This window comes from Siniperca chuatsi, linkage group LG20, assembly GCF_020085105.1.
Source record: "Siniperca chuatsi isolate FFG_IHB_CAS linkage group LG20, ASM2008510v1, whole genome shotgun sequence".
Lineage (NCBI taxonomy): Eukaryota > Metazoa > Chordata > Actinopteri > Centrarchiformes > Sinipercidae > Siniperca > Siniperca chuatsi.
In genome coordinates, this window is record NC_058061.1 from 16,432,669 (window position 1) to 16,453,455 (window position 20,787).

The following is a 20,787-nucleotide window of genomic DNA, read 5'->3' on the forward strand; positions in this document are numbered from 1 at the left end:
GTAGTTGGTAGTTGTGCTAAAACTAATACAATTCTATAAATCAATTGTTATACTTTTATATACTTTTATGCTAACCTAAGGGATGCAAATGGATGACTGTCTATCAAAAGCACAGATTTATCTGGGTAGTTTGACGATAAGTCCTTTAGAGAAACAGAATTCTTAAAAAACATTTTAAAGTAATCTTTTCAGTTAAAGAGAAACTTGCTGTGGGTCCTTTTTCAGGATTCATGTAAACAGTATCTACAATCCAAGCTGTGTGCTGTCACCTCCTGCGAGACTAGTGGGAGCTTAATATTGGTAAGTGAAACAGATTTTAAGTTAAAAAATAAATATTTCACAATATTGTATTGTGGAGAGCTGCTTAAAATGTCATGTTTGCCAAGTCATTTTATTTTGTATAATTACAATTATGTGTTTTCAAAGAGATGCGAGAATTTAGGTCAGTCAGTACCACACAGTACCACACCCATGGTCCACCTTCTCTCTCTGATCTGTCAAGGTTGGACATCGAAGGTGATCTACAGAATACGTCCATCACTACAAACGGTCTACCGTCATCTTCAGGTGGGAATACATGGCAAACAAGAGGCCCTTCAAGGAGACACTAACTAAAGACTTAGATTTAATGCCCCCTTTCAGCCCTATTAAGATAAAGTATAAGATAATTATAGTGGGTTTTGTTAAACCTTGTCTCAGATTTGTTAGCAAGCAGTTTGAAATTTTAGCAATGTATGCTGACACCTGAACACAATGTGACTGTATTCAGTAATGTGAATGATGACCTGTGTGTTGACCATCAACAAATTGAACAGTGCTCTGTGATTTCTTGTGGTGAATATTGAATAAACTGTCCTTGCCTTGAGGGTTTTTAAAATGTAAAAAAACAAACCAAAAATCTTGGAAATGAAGAATGTATATAAAAGATCACCTCAGTTCATATATAATTAGAGTGGGAAAGTCAGTCTATCAATGTTAAATTCTTGCCTTTAGTTGGTTTGGTTTACTTCTTGAGTTAAGATGTTTACATCTTCTGCACTTATTTAAATATCTTTTTTTCTCTTTTTTATTTTTGCCCTGTGAGGACTGCGCTGCAATACAAAAAGATATCACAGCGGACCTTCAGCGATTCAGAGAAGAATTTGGAGAGCGAGGCTGAGACAAAGATGACAGGAGGAAGAAAGGATCAACTTCAGATTAAAAATCATTTCTACAGGTGTGAAATCACATGAGGTGATCTCATTAAGTATTTCACTCACTGTTTCATGTGTAAGACATGCTGTGATATTATATTTCACTTCATATATTTGATCTGTAAGTATGGTTTCATGAATATTACAAGGTATGTTTAATCATTTTGTTAGTAAACATCATGTCAATTTAAATTGACCCTGCTGTCATTTACTTTTTGGAAATGTTTATAGGATAACGAATTCATTTATTTATTTTTAATAAAATGTTTTCTTGAACTTTATTTACATGTAGAGAACAATATCATCTTGTACAAATGTTGTATGTCACTCGCAAAGAGAACCTCAACATCTTAAGCTCTGCTACCTCAAGAGGCAGAGCGGGAGGTAGCAGAGCTTAAGATGTTGATGTTCTCTTTGGGAGTGACGAGGATGGACAGGATCAGGAATGAATACATCAGAGGGACAGCTCATGTTAGATGTTTTGGAGATAAAGTCAGAGAGGCCAGATTGAGGTGGTTTGGACATGTTCAGAGGAGAGACTGTGAACATATTGGTAGAAGGATGCTGAGGTTGGAGCTTCTAGGCAGGAGGTCTAGAGGAAGACCAAAGAGGAGATTTATGGATGTAGTGAGAGAGGACATGAAGTTAATTGGTGTGAGTGAAGAGGATGCAGAGGACAGGGTTAGATGGAGGCACATGATTCACTGTGGCGACCCCCGAAAGGGAACAGCCGAAAGGAAAAGAAGAAGAAGAAGACAAATGTTGTATAGATAAAGAAAATGTTGTGAAAAGATCTGGTTTCTGGTAGTTAATTAGTGTAACATTGTTTCAGTATATCAAATATATATCAATATTGATTCAGTGTCAGTCATGATTGAAAGTCTGACATTTAATGTCAGGCATCAATGTAGATTCAAAACTGTCTGACAATATTTCACTGTTGATTCAATCATATTTTGCTATCTGGGTGATAGTATGTGTGAGATGTGTCTAAGTTTTGGAGTGTGTACAGTGTCTGGATCATAATTAATGATAAATGCAGAAGAGAATTATTTGATAAGATCAGTGAAGTGATATTTACACTAGTAAAATTCAGAGCAGTAAGAACAGATATGCAAGCATGTAACTATGCATGTATAAATATATTTTGTTAAAGTTACACCAAGTTACAGAGGCCTCAAGGCCATTTAAGGCCAGAATTACAAGTTTTCCCAGTTGGCAAAAACATGATAACTCTTTCTAAATGCAGTGCAGTCTCTTCAATAAACCGATAGTGAAGAAACAGGATGTGGTGGTAAACAATTAGCAACAGCTGCCTGCCTGGCTGTGAAAGGTCAATAAAGCCTGGTGTGCAGACTCGAAGACATACCACTGTGCTTTGAACATGGCTTCCAACCATGCTCCACATCACACAGTGCTTATTTTTTATGACACTCAGGGATGACAGTAGAAGCAGTTTGGTTTTATTCACTAAGTACACATTGTTCAATTTTGGGCTTTAAAACAGCAAGGAACTCAGTAGTACGAATCCTAATTTGCTCTAAATGAATAATCAAATAAAGACATTGTTATTCAAGTAATTACATTCAAAGTTGTCACTTAAAGGCTACCAATGTTACAAGCAGTTTCAGACTGACTAACATCAATGCATCACATCAGCACACTGTCCTGACTGAGTCATGTCAATAAAATATTTATATATTAGGCAAGTTTGTACCATTTGAAATGGAAAGCCTTATTCAGTAGGTTCTCCTCACTTACTGTCGATTAAAGGAGCTGTGGTTGTCAGCCAATCAGTGTCCTACATTGTGACCATTCTGCCCTTATTCACTAAATACCCTTTTAACTAACCCACATTAATATGAAAAGCTTGGTTTTAATTCTCAGTGATGAAAGAAGTATTTAGTCTTTACTTAAGTAAAAGTACTAATACAAGGATATTGTTAAATACAGTATGCTGATGCATCAATGCATAAGAAGCATTTTACTGGAACTAGTTTTAACTACTGTGCATACACATAGGTAGTTTAGTCTATTGGTTCCCAACCTAGGGGTCGAGCCCCCTTACAAGGTCATGAAATAAATCTGGGGGGACATCAAATCCTCAGGCCTTGAACATTTTTTTGAAACCATCTGAGAAGAGGAGGGGATTTGTCTCTTTGGTGGAACTCATAACAACTCATAGACATTTGAGACATAACAAGGGGCCCAAACCAGACACATCTTTTTCATGAGAGGTGACAAACCAAAAATGATTGGAACCATTGATTTAACTTAAATAATACATTTTATTTTATAAGCTTATAATTGTCGTATGATGCGTAGTGGTATGTGGACCCAAATGCAGATGGTCAGGAAGCGGAATGAGGTGAGGTAGCCAGATGGCTACAGTTTTTATTGGGGTTGATGGTTTACAGGCAGGTACAGGCAGACAGACCAGTAGGCAGACAGTGCAACAAACAGGCAAAAGGCAATTAGGTTATTGGCTTGTAGTGGTGGAAGCAGGGAAGTGAGTCCAAGGTGGCAAACAGTTCAAATAGGGAGCAGGAAAGTTACAAATTCCAGGATCCAGCCAAGGTCTAAGGGAGACAAAGAATCCAAAAACAGAACTCACTGTAAAACTGCCGGGGAAATGGTCACTGGAACCAGGTACAACAAAAAGTGCACCAAATGGCGACACACACAAAGGTCAAGAACACTCACAAGACAGGAACAAAAACTCAAGGCAGGAATCACTCAAGGCAGGAATCACTCAAGGCAGGTGAATCACTCAAGGCAGGTAAAACACCAGACAGGAACAACAATGACCCAACACTGAACAAAGACAAAGACACGGACTAAATACCCTAGGGGAGGTTAAACAACGAGACACAGGTCCAAACAATCAAGGAAGGGCCAACAATCAAAACTGGAGGAAAAACAAAGACAGGAAGTAAAACCACAAGACACACAAGTGAAGGAACACACTACAAAATAAAACAGGAAATAAAAAACCTTAAACTACCACAATAATATGTTCTTTAAAATGTAAAATATTAACACGAAAGTAACTAATAACTACGTCTGACAAATGAATGTAATGGAGTAAAAAGTAGAATATTTCCCTCTGAAATGTAGTGGAGCAGAAGTATAACGTAACATAAAATGGAAATACACAAGTACAAGTCCCTCAGAATTGTAATTAAGAACAGTACTTCAGTGAATGTACTTATTTAGCCTACGTTCCACCACTATTAGTTTCAGTAGATTAGAAAGCAAAATTAAACAGAACAATATGAAACATTTAAGACTGTGACTAATTTCACTGATTCTAGAATTTGTTTTTGGATTGTACAATCCGACAACTACTACACAATTGTACATAAATAATTTTAAATACATTTAAAAAACACAGCAGAGATTTTGGGTGTTGTGAGTAGAGATAGAAGAAAGAAAGAAAGAAACTGAAAGAAACAGGTTCTGGCAAAATGTACACAGGGTTTGGTAGTTTTGCAAAGCCTGTACAAACCAATTACCATCATCAGTGACAGGCTCGGCCTCCCTCGGGTTAAACACAGAATATTTTACTCTGACTTCACACCTATTTTCTGGTTACTGGGTGACAACGACAAAAGGTACCTGCCAGTCCAACTAAACTCCAGCTGATTAAAAACAGCTCCTGGAATTGGAGAAATCAACTTTAATTACACTAAAGACAACATTCATTATGAAATTAAGATCTCCAATAACAATCATATTCACAAAGTTGGAGGACTGTCTGGTCTGAGTCTTTTACACAACTGTTGGTTCACAGAGAACATGTCCTCTCCTTTTGCAGACCTCAGGAGTGCATGTGGGTAAAAACAGTGAATGTGCATGGGAGCTTTAGATGCATGAATAGATTGTTGATGATTCAGACTCAGTCTCAAGGAAAGTGCACTTCTTTCTATATGAGAAATAATGCAAGGCTGATCCGGCTTCATCATGAGGGCATCAGCAGCCGCAGCAGTGCGCTGAGAAAACACAAATCTAATGGACAGATGAGTGGTTTTGGAAAGATGGAGAACCAGTGTGTCATCCACTCTCCCCTCTCAGGATAAAGCCCCTGTCAGAAAAACCCCCACTAATGAAACGAACAGGACAGTGCAATAAGCCAGAGACAAACATCTTTTAGCAGATCATTATTACTTAGAGAACAGAGAGCCAGAAAGAGAATGAGAATGTCACATAATATGTCAAATTACCTCTTACATTATATATGACATTCAGTGAAAGGAATATCTCATTCTGCAGTCTTTTGCCAGTGGGTTCACTCTATGGAAGGAGGAGGCTGTGAAGGAGAGAATTATGAATTAAAACCCATTAGCAAAGCAAGTGGGCAGGAGACAGGCTTGATAGATTAGGCAAGATAAATAATGACCATCTTTCAACCAGACTTCATTATTTCCAAAGCTATTAAAACAAGCATTATGAAAAAAAATATCTCAAGCCATGTTGCAATATATATACACTTTCATGTGTGAACCACAGGAGTGTGCATGACAGCAAGTTAATATGGTGACAATGAAACTTGGGAGCAATCTTGAAAATGATCATGAAATGTAATATACTCTGATTTTAGATAATGACTGATTTGCCTGTATGACTGGCCAACAGTGCAAGAAAGAAGAGGAAAAAACAGTCTAGAATAGAGGATCAGTGAAAACCACAACAGCAATTAAAAATCAACATTTTTTTGGCACCGATCCTTTCAAATATTTTCAAACATAAATAAAAAAGAACAAACAAAAATACAAAACAATAAAACACAGTCTAATATTGACTATATGACAATATATTTGACCCCCTCCGATTTTCTTAATCATCTTATAAACCTGTAGTTTCTTGAGCCATATCCCTGCAAAATTATTGAAAAAACCCCACAATACTCTCTACTCCAGACTCCTGGCTCACATGTATTCATGTTGCACATCTATCCTCAAGCACATGCAAGTCTGAGTTATTTAAAAAATTATCTCCAAAGATCAAGATCTGAGACCAATTTCCTATGTTTCATTCTTATAAAAAAAAAGCACATCAGTTTATACCAGGCATCAGATAAGAAAATCATGTGGAAGTTCTATGTTTGCAATACTTCATGCCAACTTCATTACCTGTGCTGTTCAAAGGGGTCCTGCAGCCCATGTTCAGGGCTCAGATAAAGAGGGGAAATGCAATCCCTGGTGTTTTATTATTCATAAAAGGTTGGCATTATGTTTGTTTTACTTTGAGCACATGGAGAGTTGACAGACCCATAGTCTCTTTCAGTGGGCTGCCATCTTGTGGTAAAAACAAACCACGCTAATTAATGCAACTGCATGAAGAAATTAATTAAAACAAATTAACTTAATTCTGTTCCAGTGTCATTCCATCTCGTGACCCATCCCTACCATAAGTCTTCACGTATCAGTTATTATCCATTAATATTAAGATCTTTTTGGTTGCCAGATTGTGAAACACCCCACTGACTGGTGTTAATTCTCCTCCAGCATGACACGCATGACACATTGTATTTTGAGCTCTTTAATTCATCAGGAAGACCCCTCCACTAAACCAGTTGACCTCTGACCTTCTGTAAAAGAACTGCAGAGCATCTGGACCAAAAATTATTTAACAACACATAAACATTTACAATTACAGACTTGGATTGATGTAAAAAAACATTCTATTAATTCCTTACTGGCATTTATAACTGCATACTTATTGGCGTATTTGAATGTACAACATTCACGATTCATTATTAATTACTTTATTCACATTGCAACTTCAGAATGAATGACGCTCTTAAAAGATTAGACCCATTTTCCTCTACTAACAATCCTAGGAGCCAGAAGACCATCGAAAACGATGGTCTTATATCCACTGGTTTCACTGTGTATCGTTCCGCTGGTACTAGAATAAAATGTTTAGACCAATAAAACCCTCGCAGAACCGAACATCAATTGTATCGCATATCTGCATAAAGCTATATCAATCAAACATTATTATACTGTAGTTAGACATCCATAGTGAAAATATAACACTCAATACGCGGAGCGATATCACATCTTTTCTGGTCTCAAACCCAGAGCAGCAGCAGCAGCGCGAGCGCGGCGGATACAGAGCGACAGTTTCCTGTTCAAGGTGCTGGGTAAGTGTAAATGGTTCGATTTTTCTTATAAACTTTGGTTAATGTTAGGTGTTTTCCACAGCTTCCTGTATACGAGTAGCTTTTGAACATGTTCTTGTCTGAGAAAAAGGTGCTTTCTCCCTAGGGCCTGTGTTTAATTTCTCTTTAACGTTAGGGGATGGGCGAGCGCTTTCTTTCTTTTGGGAAGCTAGCTTATTAGCTAACGGTTGCTAATGTATTTTGCAAAATTAATATTATGTGCCTTTTGTGGCTATACTGAGCGGATGCATAAGCGTGTAATGCCTCTTAATAATAGAATGCTTCCCATTTTGACGCCGAAAACCCCGTTTTTAATTCATAAATACAATCGGAGGGTCCAGAAATTGTGTTAGCTGATGCTTGTAATGATGTCATCACTGTGCGCCCGTTAAGAGGCATGTTTGTGTCTGTTACCGGCTTGGTTGTCAACCACTGATTTCCCCGTTACAACTCTGATTTTTGCCTTAATGTTCAACAAATATAATTTTCATTTCTCCATTTAGATTAACGATTACCGATCTCTTATTTCCTCTCATTTCTGCAGTGTACATGAGACCACACTGAGATCTGTGCAGACTGCTGTCTGCCCCCTTTCCCCACAGCAGCCCAGTCTGTCCCAGCTGCCACCATGGCTTTTGTGCCCGCGCCCAGCCCCACTGTGGTCGACCAGACTACACTTATGAAGAAGTACCTGCAGTTTGTGGCAGCACTCACAGACACTAACACACGTAAGTTCATAGACCTCAAAGTGCTAGACCTGAGTAATCTAGACAGGGTTAGGGCTACAGTAAATGTCAGATGTCTGAAAAATGGCAGAAGACAGCCCCAAAATGTTGCACTTTACCTGCACTGATTTAGAGCCAGAGGATTTCCATTTTATCATGTTGTTTTTGCTTCCTTAATGCTAACTTCTTCAGAGCATGAGCAGGTGATCAGATGCAGTATGGATTAGTGTAAATACAACTTATCCCGTTTGAGTGTCAGTTACTTTAAATCAACTGTTTAAATATTTGGCAATAATCAAGAGTAGTAAAAATATGTTTGTATAATAAGAGTTGATGTTAGAATTAATGTAAATATTCCCATAAAATAGGGTCTTGTAATGTTCATGTTTGTATTTGATTAATTAAAGTTACAAATTCAAAGAACACATTTCTCATACATATTAATTAATTGCATGCACCTCGTCATTGCATTGAATTTTTTTTCTGCTTAGTGTCATCAAAATAAATAAATGATGGTTCAGATGAGGCACTTGTGCTTAGCATGGGCGATGTGATGAGAGCGATATGCTTTAGTCCAGTCAAAGGTACATGTGTCTGGGAGAGTGTTTGTGTGTGTGTGTGTGTGTGTGTGTGTGAGTGTGTTTCTTAAAGTACCTTTTGATCAATCTGGACGCTGAAAGTAAAACTGATAAGATCTGAGAGTCCCAGCTGAGCACATGGAGATGGCCATGACAAGTGGAAGTGTATCATTAGCAAGTCTGATTAATGGCGACATTCTGTCCTTCAACTTCCAGCTGATGAAACTAAGCTGAAGATGATGCAGGAGGTCAGCGAGAACTTTGAGGTAGGTTTGATGAATGCTCTCAGTGTGTAATGGAGAGGATTCATTTTCTTTGTTTCTGCTGATGGATGATAATGGATTTTAGGAAGTTTTATAGATTCCACAAAAGTGTAATTCTCTAAGGACTTTTTTGAGTTGTAACTGATCCCAGGAAAAATACTGTATTTTTTTTGATGTAGTGAAATAACCCTGCAGCAACAGAGAAAAAACTTTGATAAAGATTTGCACAGCACTGAATGCAGGATATACTGAGTTACTACATGACACAAAATGTCTTGTTAATTTCAGAATGTGACATCTTCGCCTCAGTACTCCACCTTCTTGGAACACATCATCCCCCGCTTCCTCACGTTTCTTCAGGATGGAGAGGTGCAATTCCTTCAAGAAAAACCTACACAGGTATGTTGCTAAAGACAAGGGTCTGGGTTTCTTCCTACACTTGCCAGTTTTAATCTTTTCATCAATGTTCAACAACTGTACAGACAGAAATCCAGCATAGCAAAAATACCGATTTGGTCACTGACACTAGTCTCAGTAATAAATCCACAAGACATGTTACATTAAGTAGCAGGACTGCAGTCGTAGACATGATCCAACATTCACCATCTAAGCTGACCTGCTTGCTATGATTATAATCCCATACACTCACTTCTGATTTAAAGTAAGAAGTTAATTCTCTTTGTATTGGTGTTTGTTGAAAGTGATTTTCAAAAATCACTTTCAGCACCAAGTCACTGAAGTTAATCACAACACATCCGGTGAACAACACTAGATCGTATCAAATGGTGTAAGTGTACACAAAGCTTTAAAATATTATCCATTCTTTCAGCAACTGCGGAAGCTGGTGCTGGAAATCATCCACCGCATTCCAACAAATGAACACCTTCGTCCACACACCAAGAACGTCCTGTCTGTGATGTTTCGCTTCCTGGAGGTATGAGTCCTATTCTCTTACAGCAGAACATTTTACATTTTATTATCTTGCATCTTTCAGTTACTTTAAAACTGTATTGTGAGTATTTCTACTGCTAGTAGTTGATTTGCCTTATTTTCTAACAACTAAGAAGTTGCCAAAGATATTAACCACCTCCCAAAAGCTGCAAAGCTGTTTGGACTTTACAACTCACCGTGGGTAGTGGGCAAAAGAAATTAACAGTTATTCCATACATACAGGCGCCAGTGTGTGGTAATTTCACATTCATGTTTTTTACTTGTTTTCTTTCACAGATTGAAAGTGAGGAAAATGTGCTAATATGCCTTCGCATCATTATTGAGCTGCACAAACAGTTCCGGCCTCCAATCTCTCAGGAGGTGAGAAGCTCAGCCTTATTGCTTGAAAAAAACATTTTAAGTTTTGAATTTTTTTTTTTGAAAGTGACTGATAGGGCTGTCCTCAACTTAAAGGGACAATTCACCCCAAAATCAAAATTACATATTTTTCCTCAACTGTTTGAGTAACCAGGTCATGATTTCTGCAAAGAGACATTGCTTTTGAGTTTTTCTATTCTTTCGAGCACCACAAGCCGAGTTCCATATAGTCCCATTATATTCAAAAAGGCAGACAACTGACCTTTTTTTTTTTTTTTTTAAACAAGACCTGAATGACAAACAATAGGGGCAGCACTACATATCTGATACTTATGAGGACAGAATTTTTCTCCTTGGCTGAAGCCAGTAAAATAGAACTTAGACATTAAAGAACAATTTGTTTTCTCTCATTCTTTATGAAAAAGATAAGGAACATTTGAACATTTTCTTGAAGTCTTAGATTAACATGTTTTCCATATTCCTCTTTTCTCAGATTCATCACTTTCTGGACTTTGTGAAGCAGATTTACAAAGATCTTCCGAAAGTTGTTGTAAGTACGATTCCACAGCAGTGTCTTTGCTTTCAAGTGTTTGGTTCTGATTTGATTGAGTTTTTACTAGAAGCACCGAGTAACTTGCCATTGTCTTGCCCTCCTTGCCTCTCTTCTTTTCCACCTGTGCCTGGGTTTCCTCTAACCACTGTCTCCTTCTGCTCCCACCAGGCCAGGTACTTTGAGAACCCGCAGGTGATAGCAGAGAACACGGTTCCCTCCCCAGAAATGGTAGGGATGATCACATCGGTGTTGGTTAAGACTGCACCTGAGAGGGAAGACAGCGAAACACGAACAGTAAGATAACCATCAGTTTGTAGGAGTTTATATCGCCACTGTTTAATCACCATACTACATACTTTTACAGTACTGTCTGTGACCACCGGATGGTAGTAGTGCACCGTGTTTGCATACTAACAGGAGAGAAAACTGCCTTCTTACTTACCCTCAAATAGAAAATACATAAAAAGTACATTATGCTCTCTTTCAGCATACATTTTTCAAACTAAAAGTTGTGTAACACATGCACTTTTGTCAGTTAAACATGATGTCTCATTGACGAACTTGGTCCTTTATTGCCTGTTTCTTGAAGATTCTTTACCTTTTTAAAATTAATTTTGGTCTTCATTTTATAAAGGAAAATGTACAATAACTGCCAAGGATTCACTTCTCTGACCATGACTTTGTTTACCTTTTGTTTACCAAGGCAATAGTCACTTCATTTGATATGGCTTCAGTTGTAGATGGGTGTGACAAGTGTCCAGCATTTACATCATTCAGTTATTTCAGTCATCCTCATTATGTTTCTCTCTTTGTTTCTGCCTCTAGCACACCATCATCCCACGGGGGTCCTTGTCTCTCAAGGTGCTGGCAGAGCTACCTATCATCGTGGTGCTGATGTATCAGGTTAGTGACATACTCCTGAACTTCTCTAAATATACCCCTCACACAGTAACCTTTGGTAATGTGATTCAATAACAGGAAAAGGGATTAAGTGAAATGAGTTATTGCAAAATGTGTTATCTGCTTTTTGCCTTAAAATTGCAATTTAAATGCAAAGGAAATGCATAAAAATGACAGTGAATTACAAAGTTTAGGGTAAAATATACTTCCTTTTTAGGGGTGGAAATTAACTTGCCATTAATTTCAAAGATTTTGACACTGCTAACTAAATTGACTCATCTGCATTTTTAGATAATTGGAGTCATGGACGTTTTAGCATATTTTCCCCTGAAAATACATACAAAAACATGGAGTTTTGGAATTAATCACTTCAGCTGTAATAATGCCTGTGTATTAAAATGAGGTTAGTTTTTCATTAACTGAGATTGTGTGTTGGCTCTGTCCCCTCAGCTATATAAGCTGAACATTCACAATGTGGTGTCAGAGTTTGTGCCCCTCATCATGAACACCATCATGCTCCAGGTGTCTCCGCAGGCCAGGTGAGATGCATCTGTATATGTGTCTGTCCGTGCACACCCATGTATGTAGGCTCTGCGAGTGTGTCTCAGATAGGAGTGCCTTTAACAAATGTCATTTTCACTTTAGAGCCTTCAAAATGGGTTTGGACATGTTCAAGAGAATTGCTTTATTTATTTTTTTTTTTTTCTGTCCTCTTCCTGTCTCGCACTAAGTTTGCTGATGGTATTGCTCGGCACTTTGCCTGCCAAAGCCAAAGTTAATATCCATTTAGGAAAGTTAAAATTGTAGAAATTGGCTTAGCAGGAGGTGAAACCTCTCAGGGTAGGAAGAGGGTTGTGTTAAGCATTCCGAACAGGAAGGAAATGGAGCAGAGTTAATTTAGAAAAAATACCTCAGCAGTCTCTGGCAGGTATAGAGAAAGTTTCTTCTTGACGTGCAGTAACAGCTGTGATGCAAACAAACAAGTCACCCATGTAGAATTGAGTCCCATATGGAGAACCACAATTTCAACCTCTATAATTGCCACCTACTGCAGGTATACAACATTATTAATGTCTTTGATGGGACTAAATGGCTTTTGTATGTAAATCGTGCTGTTTCCTTTGCAGGCAACACAAGCTTTATAACAAGGAGTTGTATGCAGACTTTATCGCTGCGCAGATCAAGACTCTGTCATTTCTAGCCTACATCATCCGAATCTACCAGGTATACCTGTTTGATGGCTGTGTGTTGCATTAGTTTTCACTGTCAGTGAATACCAGTATTTTGCAATGTGTAATGTATGTTTCTTTTGTTTTGTAATGCATCCACTTGTCAGACCTTGCTTAACATGAACTACTAGCTAAGATCCCTAGACTATAAAGATGTAGTAAATCAAGCAGACATGTTTTGAGGGATTGTTTTCTGAATATCATTTCTTCTCGTGGGTGTCAGGTTGCAAAAAGCAACATAACATAATGTGCTCACTGATTTGAAGACAACAATGGAAAAATTAAATTAAGACATTACATTTACTTTAGTTTCTCACAACTGAACAAGAATGAATGGCACAAATAGCTTCCTCTGGAGCTATCTCCTTCTACACTGACTGTGACAATGTAGAAGGAGACATTATCAGGAACAGAGTAAAAGACAATAAAAACTAATACCATAAAAAGGACTAACCCACCTAGAAGAATGATATTAGTAGGGCAGTTAGTATACTGTTGTTTGTGCTGTTACAGACACGCTGCCTGTCCAAAGTAAATTAAAAGATATCAAATTACCTCACTGTACAGCAATTTAAAAAATTAATTGTGCTTTTAATCATGTTGTATGTGTGTGTGTCTGCCCTATCAGGACCTGGTAGGGAAGTACTCTCAGCAGATGGTAAAGGGCATGCTGCAGCTGCTGTCCAACTGCCCCTCTGAGACTGCTCACCTCCGCAAGGAACTGCTCATTGCAGCCAAGCACATCCTCACAACTGACCTACGTAGCCGTATGTGAACACACACACACACACACACACACACACACACACACACACACACACACACACACACACATATAAACTAGTGTAAACAGGAAAGTGAGAAGGCTGGGTGCCGTTTTTTCCCCCACAATGCATATACATTTTTTTAAACACTGTTTTAGGCTAATTGTAAAACATTAGCAGCCTAGATTCTTGCCAAATCACACTTAATTTTTCACATTTCACACATTTTTATTAGCTGTCAAACTGTGACTGTAGAACCTCATTTTGGTTTGGTGGCTGAGCGGTGAAAAGTGAGACTGAATGAAATGGAATAAAAGCTCAACCACCCATCAGTGAAATCTTGAGGCAACGGTACACATTTTGGATGATTCTCTACATTATACTGCGAGTTCCTTCTGCTTCTGTGGCTCAAACCATTTTCAGTGATTCATCTCTTTTTCTGCTAGAGATTTGACATTGTGAAGTTGCAGAAAACTGAGGAAACCATCTAACCACAATTAGGAGCTTGAGTGACAATTCAACTGTGTTGTTATTATTATATTTAATAACAAACGGTTCTATTATTTTATGTACATTTAATATTCTCGTCATGTAAAAATGTATTATTTAACCCCATATATTGCATGGGGCACACAAAAATCTTTAAATCATGCCATAAAAATGTATCTTATTGTGTTTCAGAGTTTATACCTTGTATGGACAAACTTTTTGATGAATCCATCCTGATTGGATCTGGTTACACCGCTCGGGAGACTCTTAGGTGAGTTTTGTGTTCACGTCACGATCTCTCTCTCTCTCTCTCTCTCTCTCTCTCTCTCTCTCTCTCTCTCTCTCTCTCTCTCTCTCTCTCTCTCTCTCTCTCTCGATTGCTCAGCCAGGTGCATGTTAAGTGTCCTAGCATATTAATCAGGCAGTTCTCAGTGCTGCTGAATTTCTCAGAGAAGCTGACTCCCAACACTGCAGTGCAGATCGCACTGTCAAGTTGTCATGTACACCCGCATCTCCAGAGGGCAGGCTGCTTGCACATTCTCCCTTAGGTCGATTTCAAAACCTCATTGACCCTCTTCAGATGCCAAACTAGCTCACCTCATCAACAAAATAGCTGTCATTTCACATTAGTACTACATGGGAAACAAGGCAGTTGGCTGAGACCTGGCAGGACTATCAGTGTCACTCATTAGCTCACCTTCTCTCTCTCTTTCTCCCTCACATCTTCCTCACAGTTTCAGTTGCATCCCAAAACTACTTTACATATCTGTCAAGTTTTTCCTGACTTCTGCTTTCCTGATTACTACCTTTTCTGCCTTTTTAGAAAATGTCAGTCCACTTGAGCACAGCCTTTTCAGTTTTCACTTCTATGAAGTCATGAACTATGATTATAATTCTGCTCCAAATGTCATAGTCACATGTCTCTCTTTCTCTCCAGACCCTTGGCCTACAGCACACTAGCAGACCTGGTGCACCATGTTCGTCAGAACTTGCCCCTGACTGATTTATCCCTAGCCGTGCAGCTCTTTGCCAAGAACATTGATGACGAGTCACTTCCCAGTAACATCCAGACCATGTCCTGCAAGCTGCTGCTCAACCTGGTAGACTGCATCCGCTCAAAGTCAGAGCAGGAGAACGGCAATGGGCGGGACATCCTGATGAGGATGCTGGAGGTGAGCAGCACAGATCTTGGATCGATAGAAAAGACACTGATGTATATTTCATACACACTAATTAAGAAACGTTGAGTACATTTTTCCCTCTTTCTCCTGTAATTCAGGTGTTTGTGCTGAAGTTTCACACCATTGCACGCTACCAGCTTGTCTCCATCTTCAAGAAGTGCAAGCCCCAGTCAGAGATGGGTGTGGTCGACCCAGGGGTGTTACCCGGGGTACCAGCAACACCCACTCCATCCACCACCCCTGCCATTCCACCTCCCGCTCCTCCCACGCCCGTTACTCCGGCGCCTCCACCCCCAGCAACGCCCTTTGACCGACCTGGTGAAAAGGAAGACAAGCAGACGTTTCAGGTGTCTGACTGCCGCAGCTTAGTTAAGACACTGGTGTGCGGAGTGAAGACAATTACTTGGGGCATCACTTCTTGCAAGGCCCCAGGAGGTGAGAGGACACAGATCCATGCTCAACAACCATGATGGCATTAGGCACTTTGTTTAAAAGCATCTACCTAGGTGTACAGCATTTAAATGCATATATATCAATAATTGTTTGATGAAATTTGGACTTTCTGTTGTTATTTTTTTTACTTTTTCCAGAGGCTCAATTCATTCCTAACAAGCAGCTTCAGCCAAAGGAGACACAAATCTACATAAAGCTGGTAAAATACGCCATGCAGGCCTTGGACATCTACCAGGTACAACCAAAGATCTTGACTATACCATCAGTATTTTTATTTGTGCAATGATGATAAAACTAAAATAACGTTTGTGGAGGTGCAAGCACATGGCTCAATGGCAAATGGCTAACAAATAAGCATATGTATTCATATGTAGCCCATGTTTCTCCTGACCAGGTACAGGTTGCCAATAACCAGCAGACATACATCAGGGTGGCCAACTGCCAGACTGTACGCATGAAGGAGGAGAAAGAGGTTCTGGAGCACTTTGCTGGGGTCTTCACCATGATGAACCCTCTCACATTCAAGGAGATTTTTCAGACAACTGTGCCATACATGGTGGAGAGGATCTCCAAGAACTACGCACTGCAGGTAAATGCTATCTCGCATTATAAACAAGAAATGTCGTTAGTTTTGTATTAGGGGTGATACATTTTTCTTATAGTCAAGTCATTACATAACAATTCAGATAATAGTATTAATTAAGGCTTAATTCATCACTTCTGCTCAAATTCCATTTCTTGTTTTCTGTTGTTTCCCAGATTGTGGCAAATTCTTTCCTGGCCAATCTGTCAACGTCTGCTCTATTTGCCACCATCCTAGTGGAGTATCTTCTTGAGAGACTGCCAGAGATGGGCTCCAATGTTGAGCTCTCAAACCTTTACCTCAAGCTCTTCAAACTAGTCTTTGGCTCAGTGTCACTATTTGCTGCTGAGAATGAGCAGATGCTCAAGGTAAGTGGGTGTTTTTGTATTTTTTTTGTGAAGCTAGTGTTTTCTTTATCTTTGTCACTCTTTACTAATATCACTGTCCCTGTTTCCTCAGCCACACCTCCACAAGATAGTGAACAGCTCCATGGAGCTGGCTCAATCAGCTAAGGAACCCTACAACTACTTCCTGCTTCTCCGGGCTCTCTTCCGCTCCATTGGTGGAGGCAGCCATGACCTGCTCTACCAGGAGTTCCTACCCCTTCTACCTAACCTGCTGCAAGGTAAAGCCTCACACACCCATCACTCTGAATTGAAGTTGAGTCGTATTTGACAAGTGTAAAAAAAAGCATACCCCTCTGTAATACTTTCTTCTCACCTAATTTTCAATCTCCCCTTTCCATGCTATTAGGCCTGAACATGCTGCAGAGTGGCCTTCACAAGCAGCACATGAAGGATCTATTTGTGGAGTTGTGTTTGACAGTGCCAGTGCGTCTGAGCTCCTTGCTGCCCTACCTACCCATGCTAATGGATCCCCTGGTGTCTGCCCTCAATGGCTCTCAGACTCTGGTCAGCCAGGGCCTTCGCACCTTGGAGCTGTGTGTGGACAACCTACAGCCTGACTTCCTCTACGACCACATTCAGCCTGTCAGGGCGGAGCTCATGCAGGTGGGGGGTTGTTCTCATCATCATGACCAATCATTGCACTGCCCAATGCAATTTTTACTGAGCTGCCTGGCAGGACGCTTTTAGATCCGAAAAGTAACTCTCAAATTCACTTAGCATATCTGCCCTCTAGTGGTCAACAATGGACATGGCAATATCCGCTGACAATAGCTGAACCAGGATCACTCACACACCTCTTCACCACAATACTGCAAACAAAAATTATGACTGCAATGCTATCAACATACAGTAGCTAATAACCTACAGCGACTTATTAACTTTCCCAGCATTTTGTTTATGTTTAGTGTAGCAGTAATGATTGTAATCTCTCATCACGGTTTTGACAGTGATCAGCTCGTTTAATTCCCTGCTTCTCTTATTTCCTATCAACACGGAAGCCTGTCATTTCTCCCCTTCTTTTCCTGTGCTGCAGGCCTTGTGGCGTACCCTCCGTAACCCAGCTGAGAGCATCTCTCATGTAGCCTACCGGGTGTTGGGAAAGTTTGGTGGCAGCAACAGGAAGATGCTGAAGGAGTCTCAGAGGCTGCATTATGTGGTGACTGAGGTCCAGGGACCTAGCATCAAGGCCGAATTCACTGACTGCAAGGCGTCCATACAGCTACCCATGGAGAAGGTAAGACCTCACTGTTATTATTGGTAGTGAATGCTTGAATGATATTCTCTTCTTCCCTCTGAGGAGGAATGTTTTTGGATGATCATACTCAGTCCCTTTCTCTTCCTTTTTACCTTTTTGTATTTCAGTTTTAGAAAGAATTAAACCTAAAAGAGCTAGATATTCCTCATTATTGTGCCCCACTGAGAGCAATATATCCTTGTCAGGGGTTTGTGTGTGTGAGAGAGAGCGAGTGAGGGAGGAGATGTGTGTGTGTGTGTGTGTGTGTGTGTGTCCTCCAGGTAATTAAATTCATCTCCTGTTTCTCCTCATCATCCCCAGTCAGTAATCATCAATCTAGTGTGGGCCACCATGACGGCATTATTTACTCTCACTAATGGCTGCTCCTTCTTTCTGGCTATCCATCTGTGTGTTTGCCATCATCATGGGCACAGGCAGCACACACAGACTCTCACACTCTCACATGCTACACACCCACATGCACAGGCTGAAGGCATGAATCTCTAGCAGACTCCTGATACAGCCATACGGTTAGTTGGCACATTGAGAGAGAGAGACAGTTTAAAGTGCTGTATGGTAGACAAAAAGATCAAATAACAGTGATCTGAATAACTTGAATCTCTTCAAGGTAGTACAACATATAAAAACACTCACATGGGATTTGAGGTACACATCTCTGAATTTCTTTTGCTGCTTTTACCTTTAAAGCTCCTTTCCAAATCCATTTTACCTCTTGAATCTTATTTTTTACTGACCACTTCAGAAATATTTTCCAGTAAGTCTGTGCTCTTAAAAAGGCTCAAGAAGAAGGCTGTGTTTTCTTAGAAGTTTGCGTTCAAAATATTCTTCTTTTTCCATTCAATTTCATCTCTAAGTACTAGTAATAGAGTACTTGTCAGAGTCTCAGTCCTGACAAAAATATCCTGATATCCTACTGACAGGTCTACAATTCAATTCTGCTGTGCCCTCTTCTGTTCTTGTATTCTTTTCATCTTCTCTCCTCTGTTCTGAGTGGCATTAATTAGCTGAATTTCTCCCTTTTTGGCATTGCCTGGCTGTTGTGGCTTGTCAGCTCATAATGTAGAAATCATATTGACCTTTGCTCGGCCAGATGGCGCCCCGCGTGACACCCTGCAAATTAATCACATATATAGTCGTATTTTGCAGTTTAATTCCCATATTAATTATTTAGGAATATTGGCATTGTGCAACATAGAAACTTGTCATTTCAGAATATAAAATGGTGAAGATTTTGAAGTAAGATTTGTCTGGTATATTCCTTCCAAGGCGATCGAGACAGCTCTAGACTGTCTGAAGAGTGCCAACACAGAGCCCTACTACAGACGACAGGCCTGGGAGGTCATTAAGTGTTTCCTGGTGGCCATGACCAGTCTGGATGACAACAAGCACGCTCTCTACCAGCTTCTGTCTCATCCCAAGTAAGTAAACATTCTGGTTTGATTTTGACTGTAGCATGTGCCTATATGTTATGATTTTTTTTTAAACAATGAATTAATTGATTGTTATTTCAGTTGTAATGCAGTATTCAGTCCTTAATTATAGATGTTACTCTTTTTTTTACCACAGAAAACATAATAGGAACGTCCTTTACAGTGCATTTATCTACAAATATTCAGTTGACAATGTTATCTAGGATAAATGTAGCTTCCATGACCTGATATATTTTGATTTACTAGTTATTCAGGACATATATTTATATGTTTCATTTTGCTGTATCAATACTGCCACCATAGATCGCTACTGAAGTCTACACAAATGGCAGGAGGTGATAAAATTACATCTCATGCGTTTGACGTTGAGTACATACACAGCCAGGTTTCCAATAAATCACCCCCTCTTTAACCTTGACTTGACTCAACGTGACCTTGACCACTGCCCCTGCCCACTGCTTACCCCACCATTCCTGTCTGATCTCTCCTAACCCCACCCACCACACCAGCTCTGTGTATATTGTCCCACCTCCCCATTACCTCCACCCCTCTGCTGTCATGCCCTGCTTTCAGTCTCTCACGTCACATCTTCACCCCTGTCCCCACCACACACTGCCTCATCAATTCCATCTCAAGAGCGGGAGTTGCTAATTACACACTTGCAGGCCCCCCACCCTCTGGCAGGCTTCACTGCGAGGCGGAGACACATACATGAACAGACAAACAGGAAGGGGGGGTTGGTTGTCGGGTGGGTTAGTCACATTACCATCATTGATCCCCGGGCAGGGGCTAATTGACTTTCCCCTGTCTGTTTTCGCTACACCATGCCCCTTACACTCTCCTGTCATTACGCACTAACACACACTTGCACACAAATACATACATCTGTGTGCACATTTCTGACGGGATAATGAAGTGTGTCAGTTATGATCAGGGGCCCTGCACCTGCCGCCTCCTCTTGTCAGATGTCTTGATTTGCAGTGTCCTCTCTCTTGAAAGATTTTGTCTCTTTTTCTCTCTCTCTCTCTGCCTCCCTTCATCTTCTTCACACCATCTCTCTTTGCCTCAGTATTTGGTCACTGTAAGTATAGCCTTCCAGGCCTAAAAGAAAAAAAGATACATGGAGCAAATTATGAAATGCCAACTGGGGAGAATGGAGCAGCCGTGGAGTGGCAGTCCCCTTAATGAGTGAAGGGCAATTGATCTGACATTCTGTCAACCATGCCACCCCCACTTTCTCTAACCCGCCACGTTCCTCGCTTACCTCTTTCCTTTCCTCTCAGCCCCCCTCCCTCCCCCCACTTCTTCTC

At 40.0% G+C, this 20,787-nt stretch overlaps 1 protein-coding gene across 2 annotated transcripts in view; it reads left to right on the forward strand.

Annotated features, from left to right (window-relative positions):
- Nucleotides 1-7,193: 7,193 nt before the first annotated feature.
- Nucleotides 7,194-20,787, forward strand: part of LOC122867527 (transformation/transcription domain-associated protein) — an 82,978-nt gene continuing 69,384 nt past the window's right edge. For both annotated transcript variants that reach the window (XM_044178429.1, XM_044178430.1), the window contains exons 1-22: nucleotides 7,194-7,341; nucleotides 7,904-8,087; nucleotides 8,879-8,928; nucleotides 9,214-9,324; nucleotides 9,755-9,859; nucleotides 10,153-10,236; nucleotides 10,727-10,783; nucleotides 10,955-11,080; nucleotides 11,612-11,689; nucleotides 12,137-12,225; nucleotides 12,814-12,910; nucleotides 13,544-13,682; nucleotides 14,361-14,439; nucleotides 15,106-15,340; nucleotides 15,448-15,784; nucleotides 15,940-16,037; nucleotides 16,197-16,391; nucleotides 16,562-16,753; nucleotides 16,845-17,010; nucleotides 17,139-17,395; nucleotides 17,826-18,026; nucleotides 19,314-19,465. In XM_044178429.1, coding sequence (XP_044034364.1) covers nucleotides 7,988-8,087; nucleotides 8,879-8,928; nucleotides 9,214-9,324; nucleotides 9,755-9,859; nucleotides 10,153-10,236; nucleotides 10,727-10,783; nucleotides 10,955-11,080; nucleotides 11,612-11,689; nucleotides 12,137-12,225; nucleotides 12,814-12,910; nucleotides 13,544-13,682; nucleotides 14,361-14,439; nucleotides 15,106-15,340; nucleotides 15,448-15,784; nucleotides 15,940-16,037; nucleotides 16,197-16,391; nucleotides 16,562-16,753; nucleotides 16,845-17,010; nucleotides 17,139-17,395; nucleotides 17,826-18,026; nucleotides 19,314-19,465 — 2,948 coding nt within the window. In that variant the 5' untranslated portion in view covers nucleotides 7,194-7,341; nucleotides 7,904-7,987. The remainder of the gene's footprint in view (nucleotides 7,342-7,903; nucleotides 8,088-8,878; nucleotides 8,929-9,213; nucleotides 9,325-9,754; nucleotides 9,860-10,152; nucleotides 10,237-10,726; nucleotides 10,784-10,954; nucleotides 11,081-11,611; nucleotides 11,690-12,136; nucleotides 12,226-12,813; nucleotides 12,911-13,543; nucleotides 13,683-14,360; nucleotides 14,440-15,105; nucleotides 15,341-15,447; nucleotides 15,785-15,939; nucleotides 16,038-16,196; nucleotides 16,392-16,561; nucleotides 16,754-16,844; nucleotides 17,011-17,138; nucleotides 17,396-17,825; nucleotides 18,027-19,313; nucleotides 19,466-20,787) is intronic.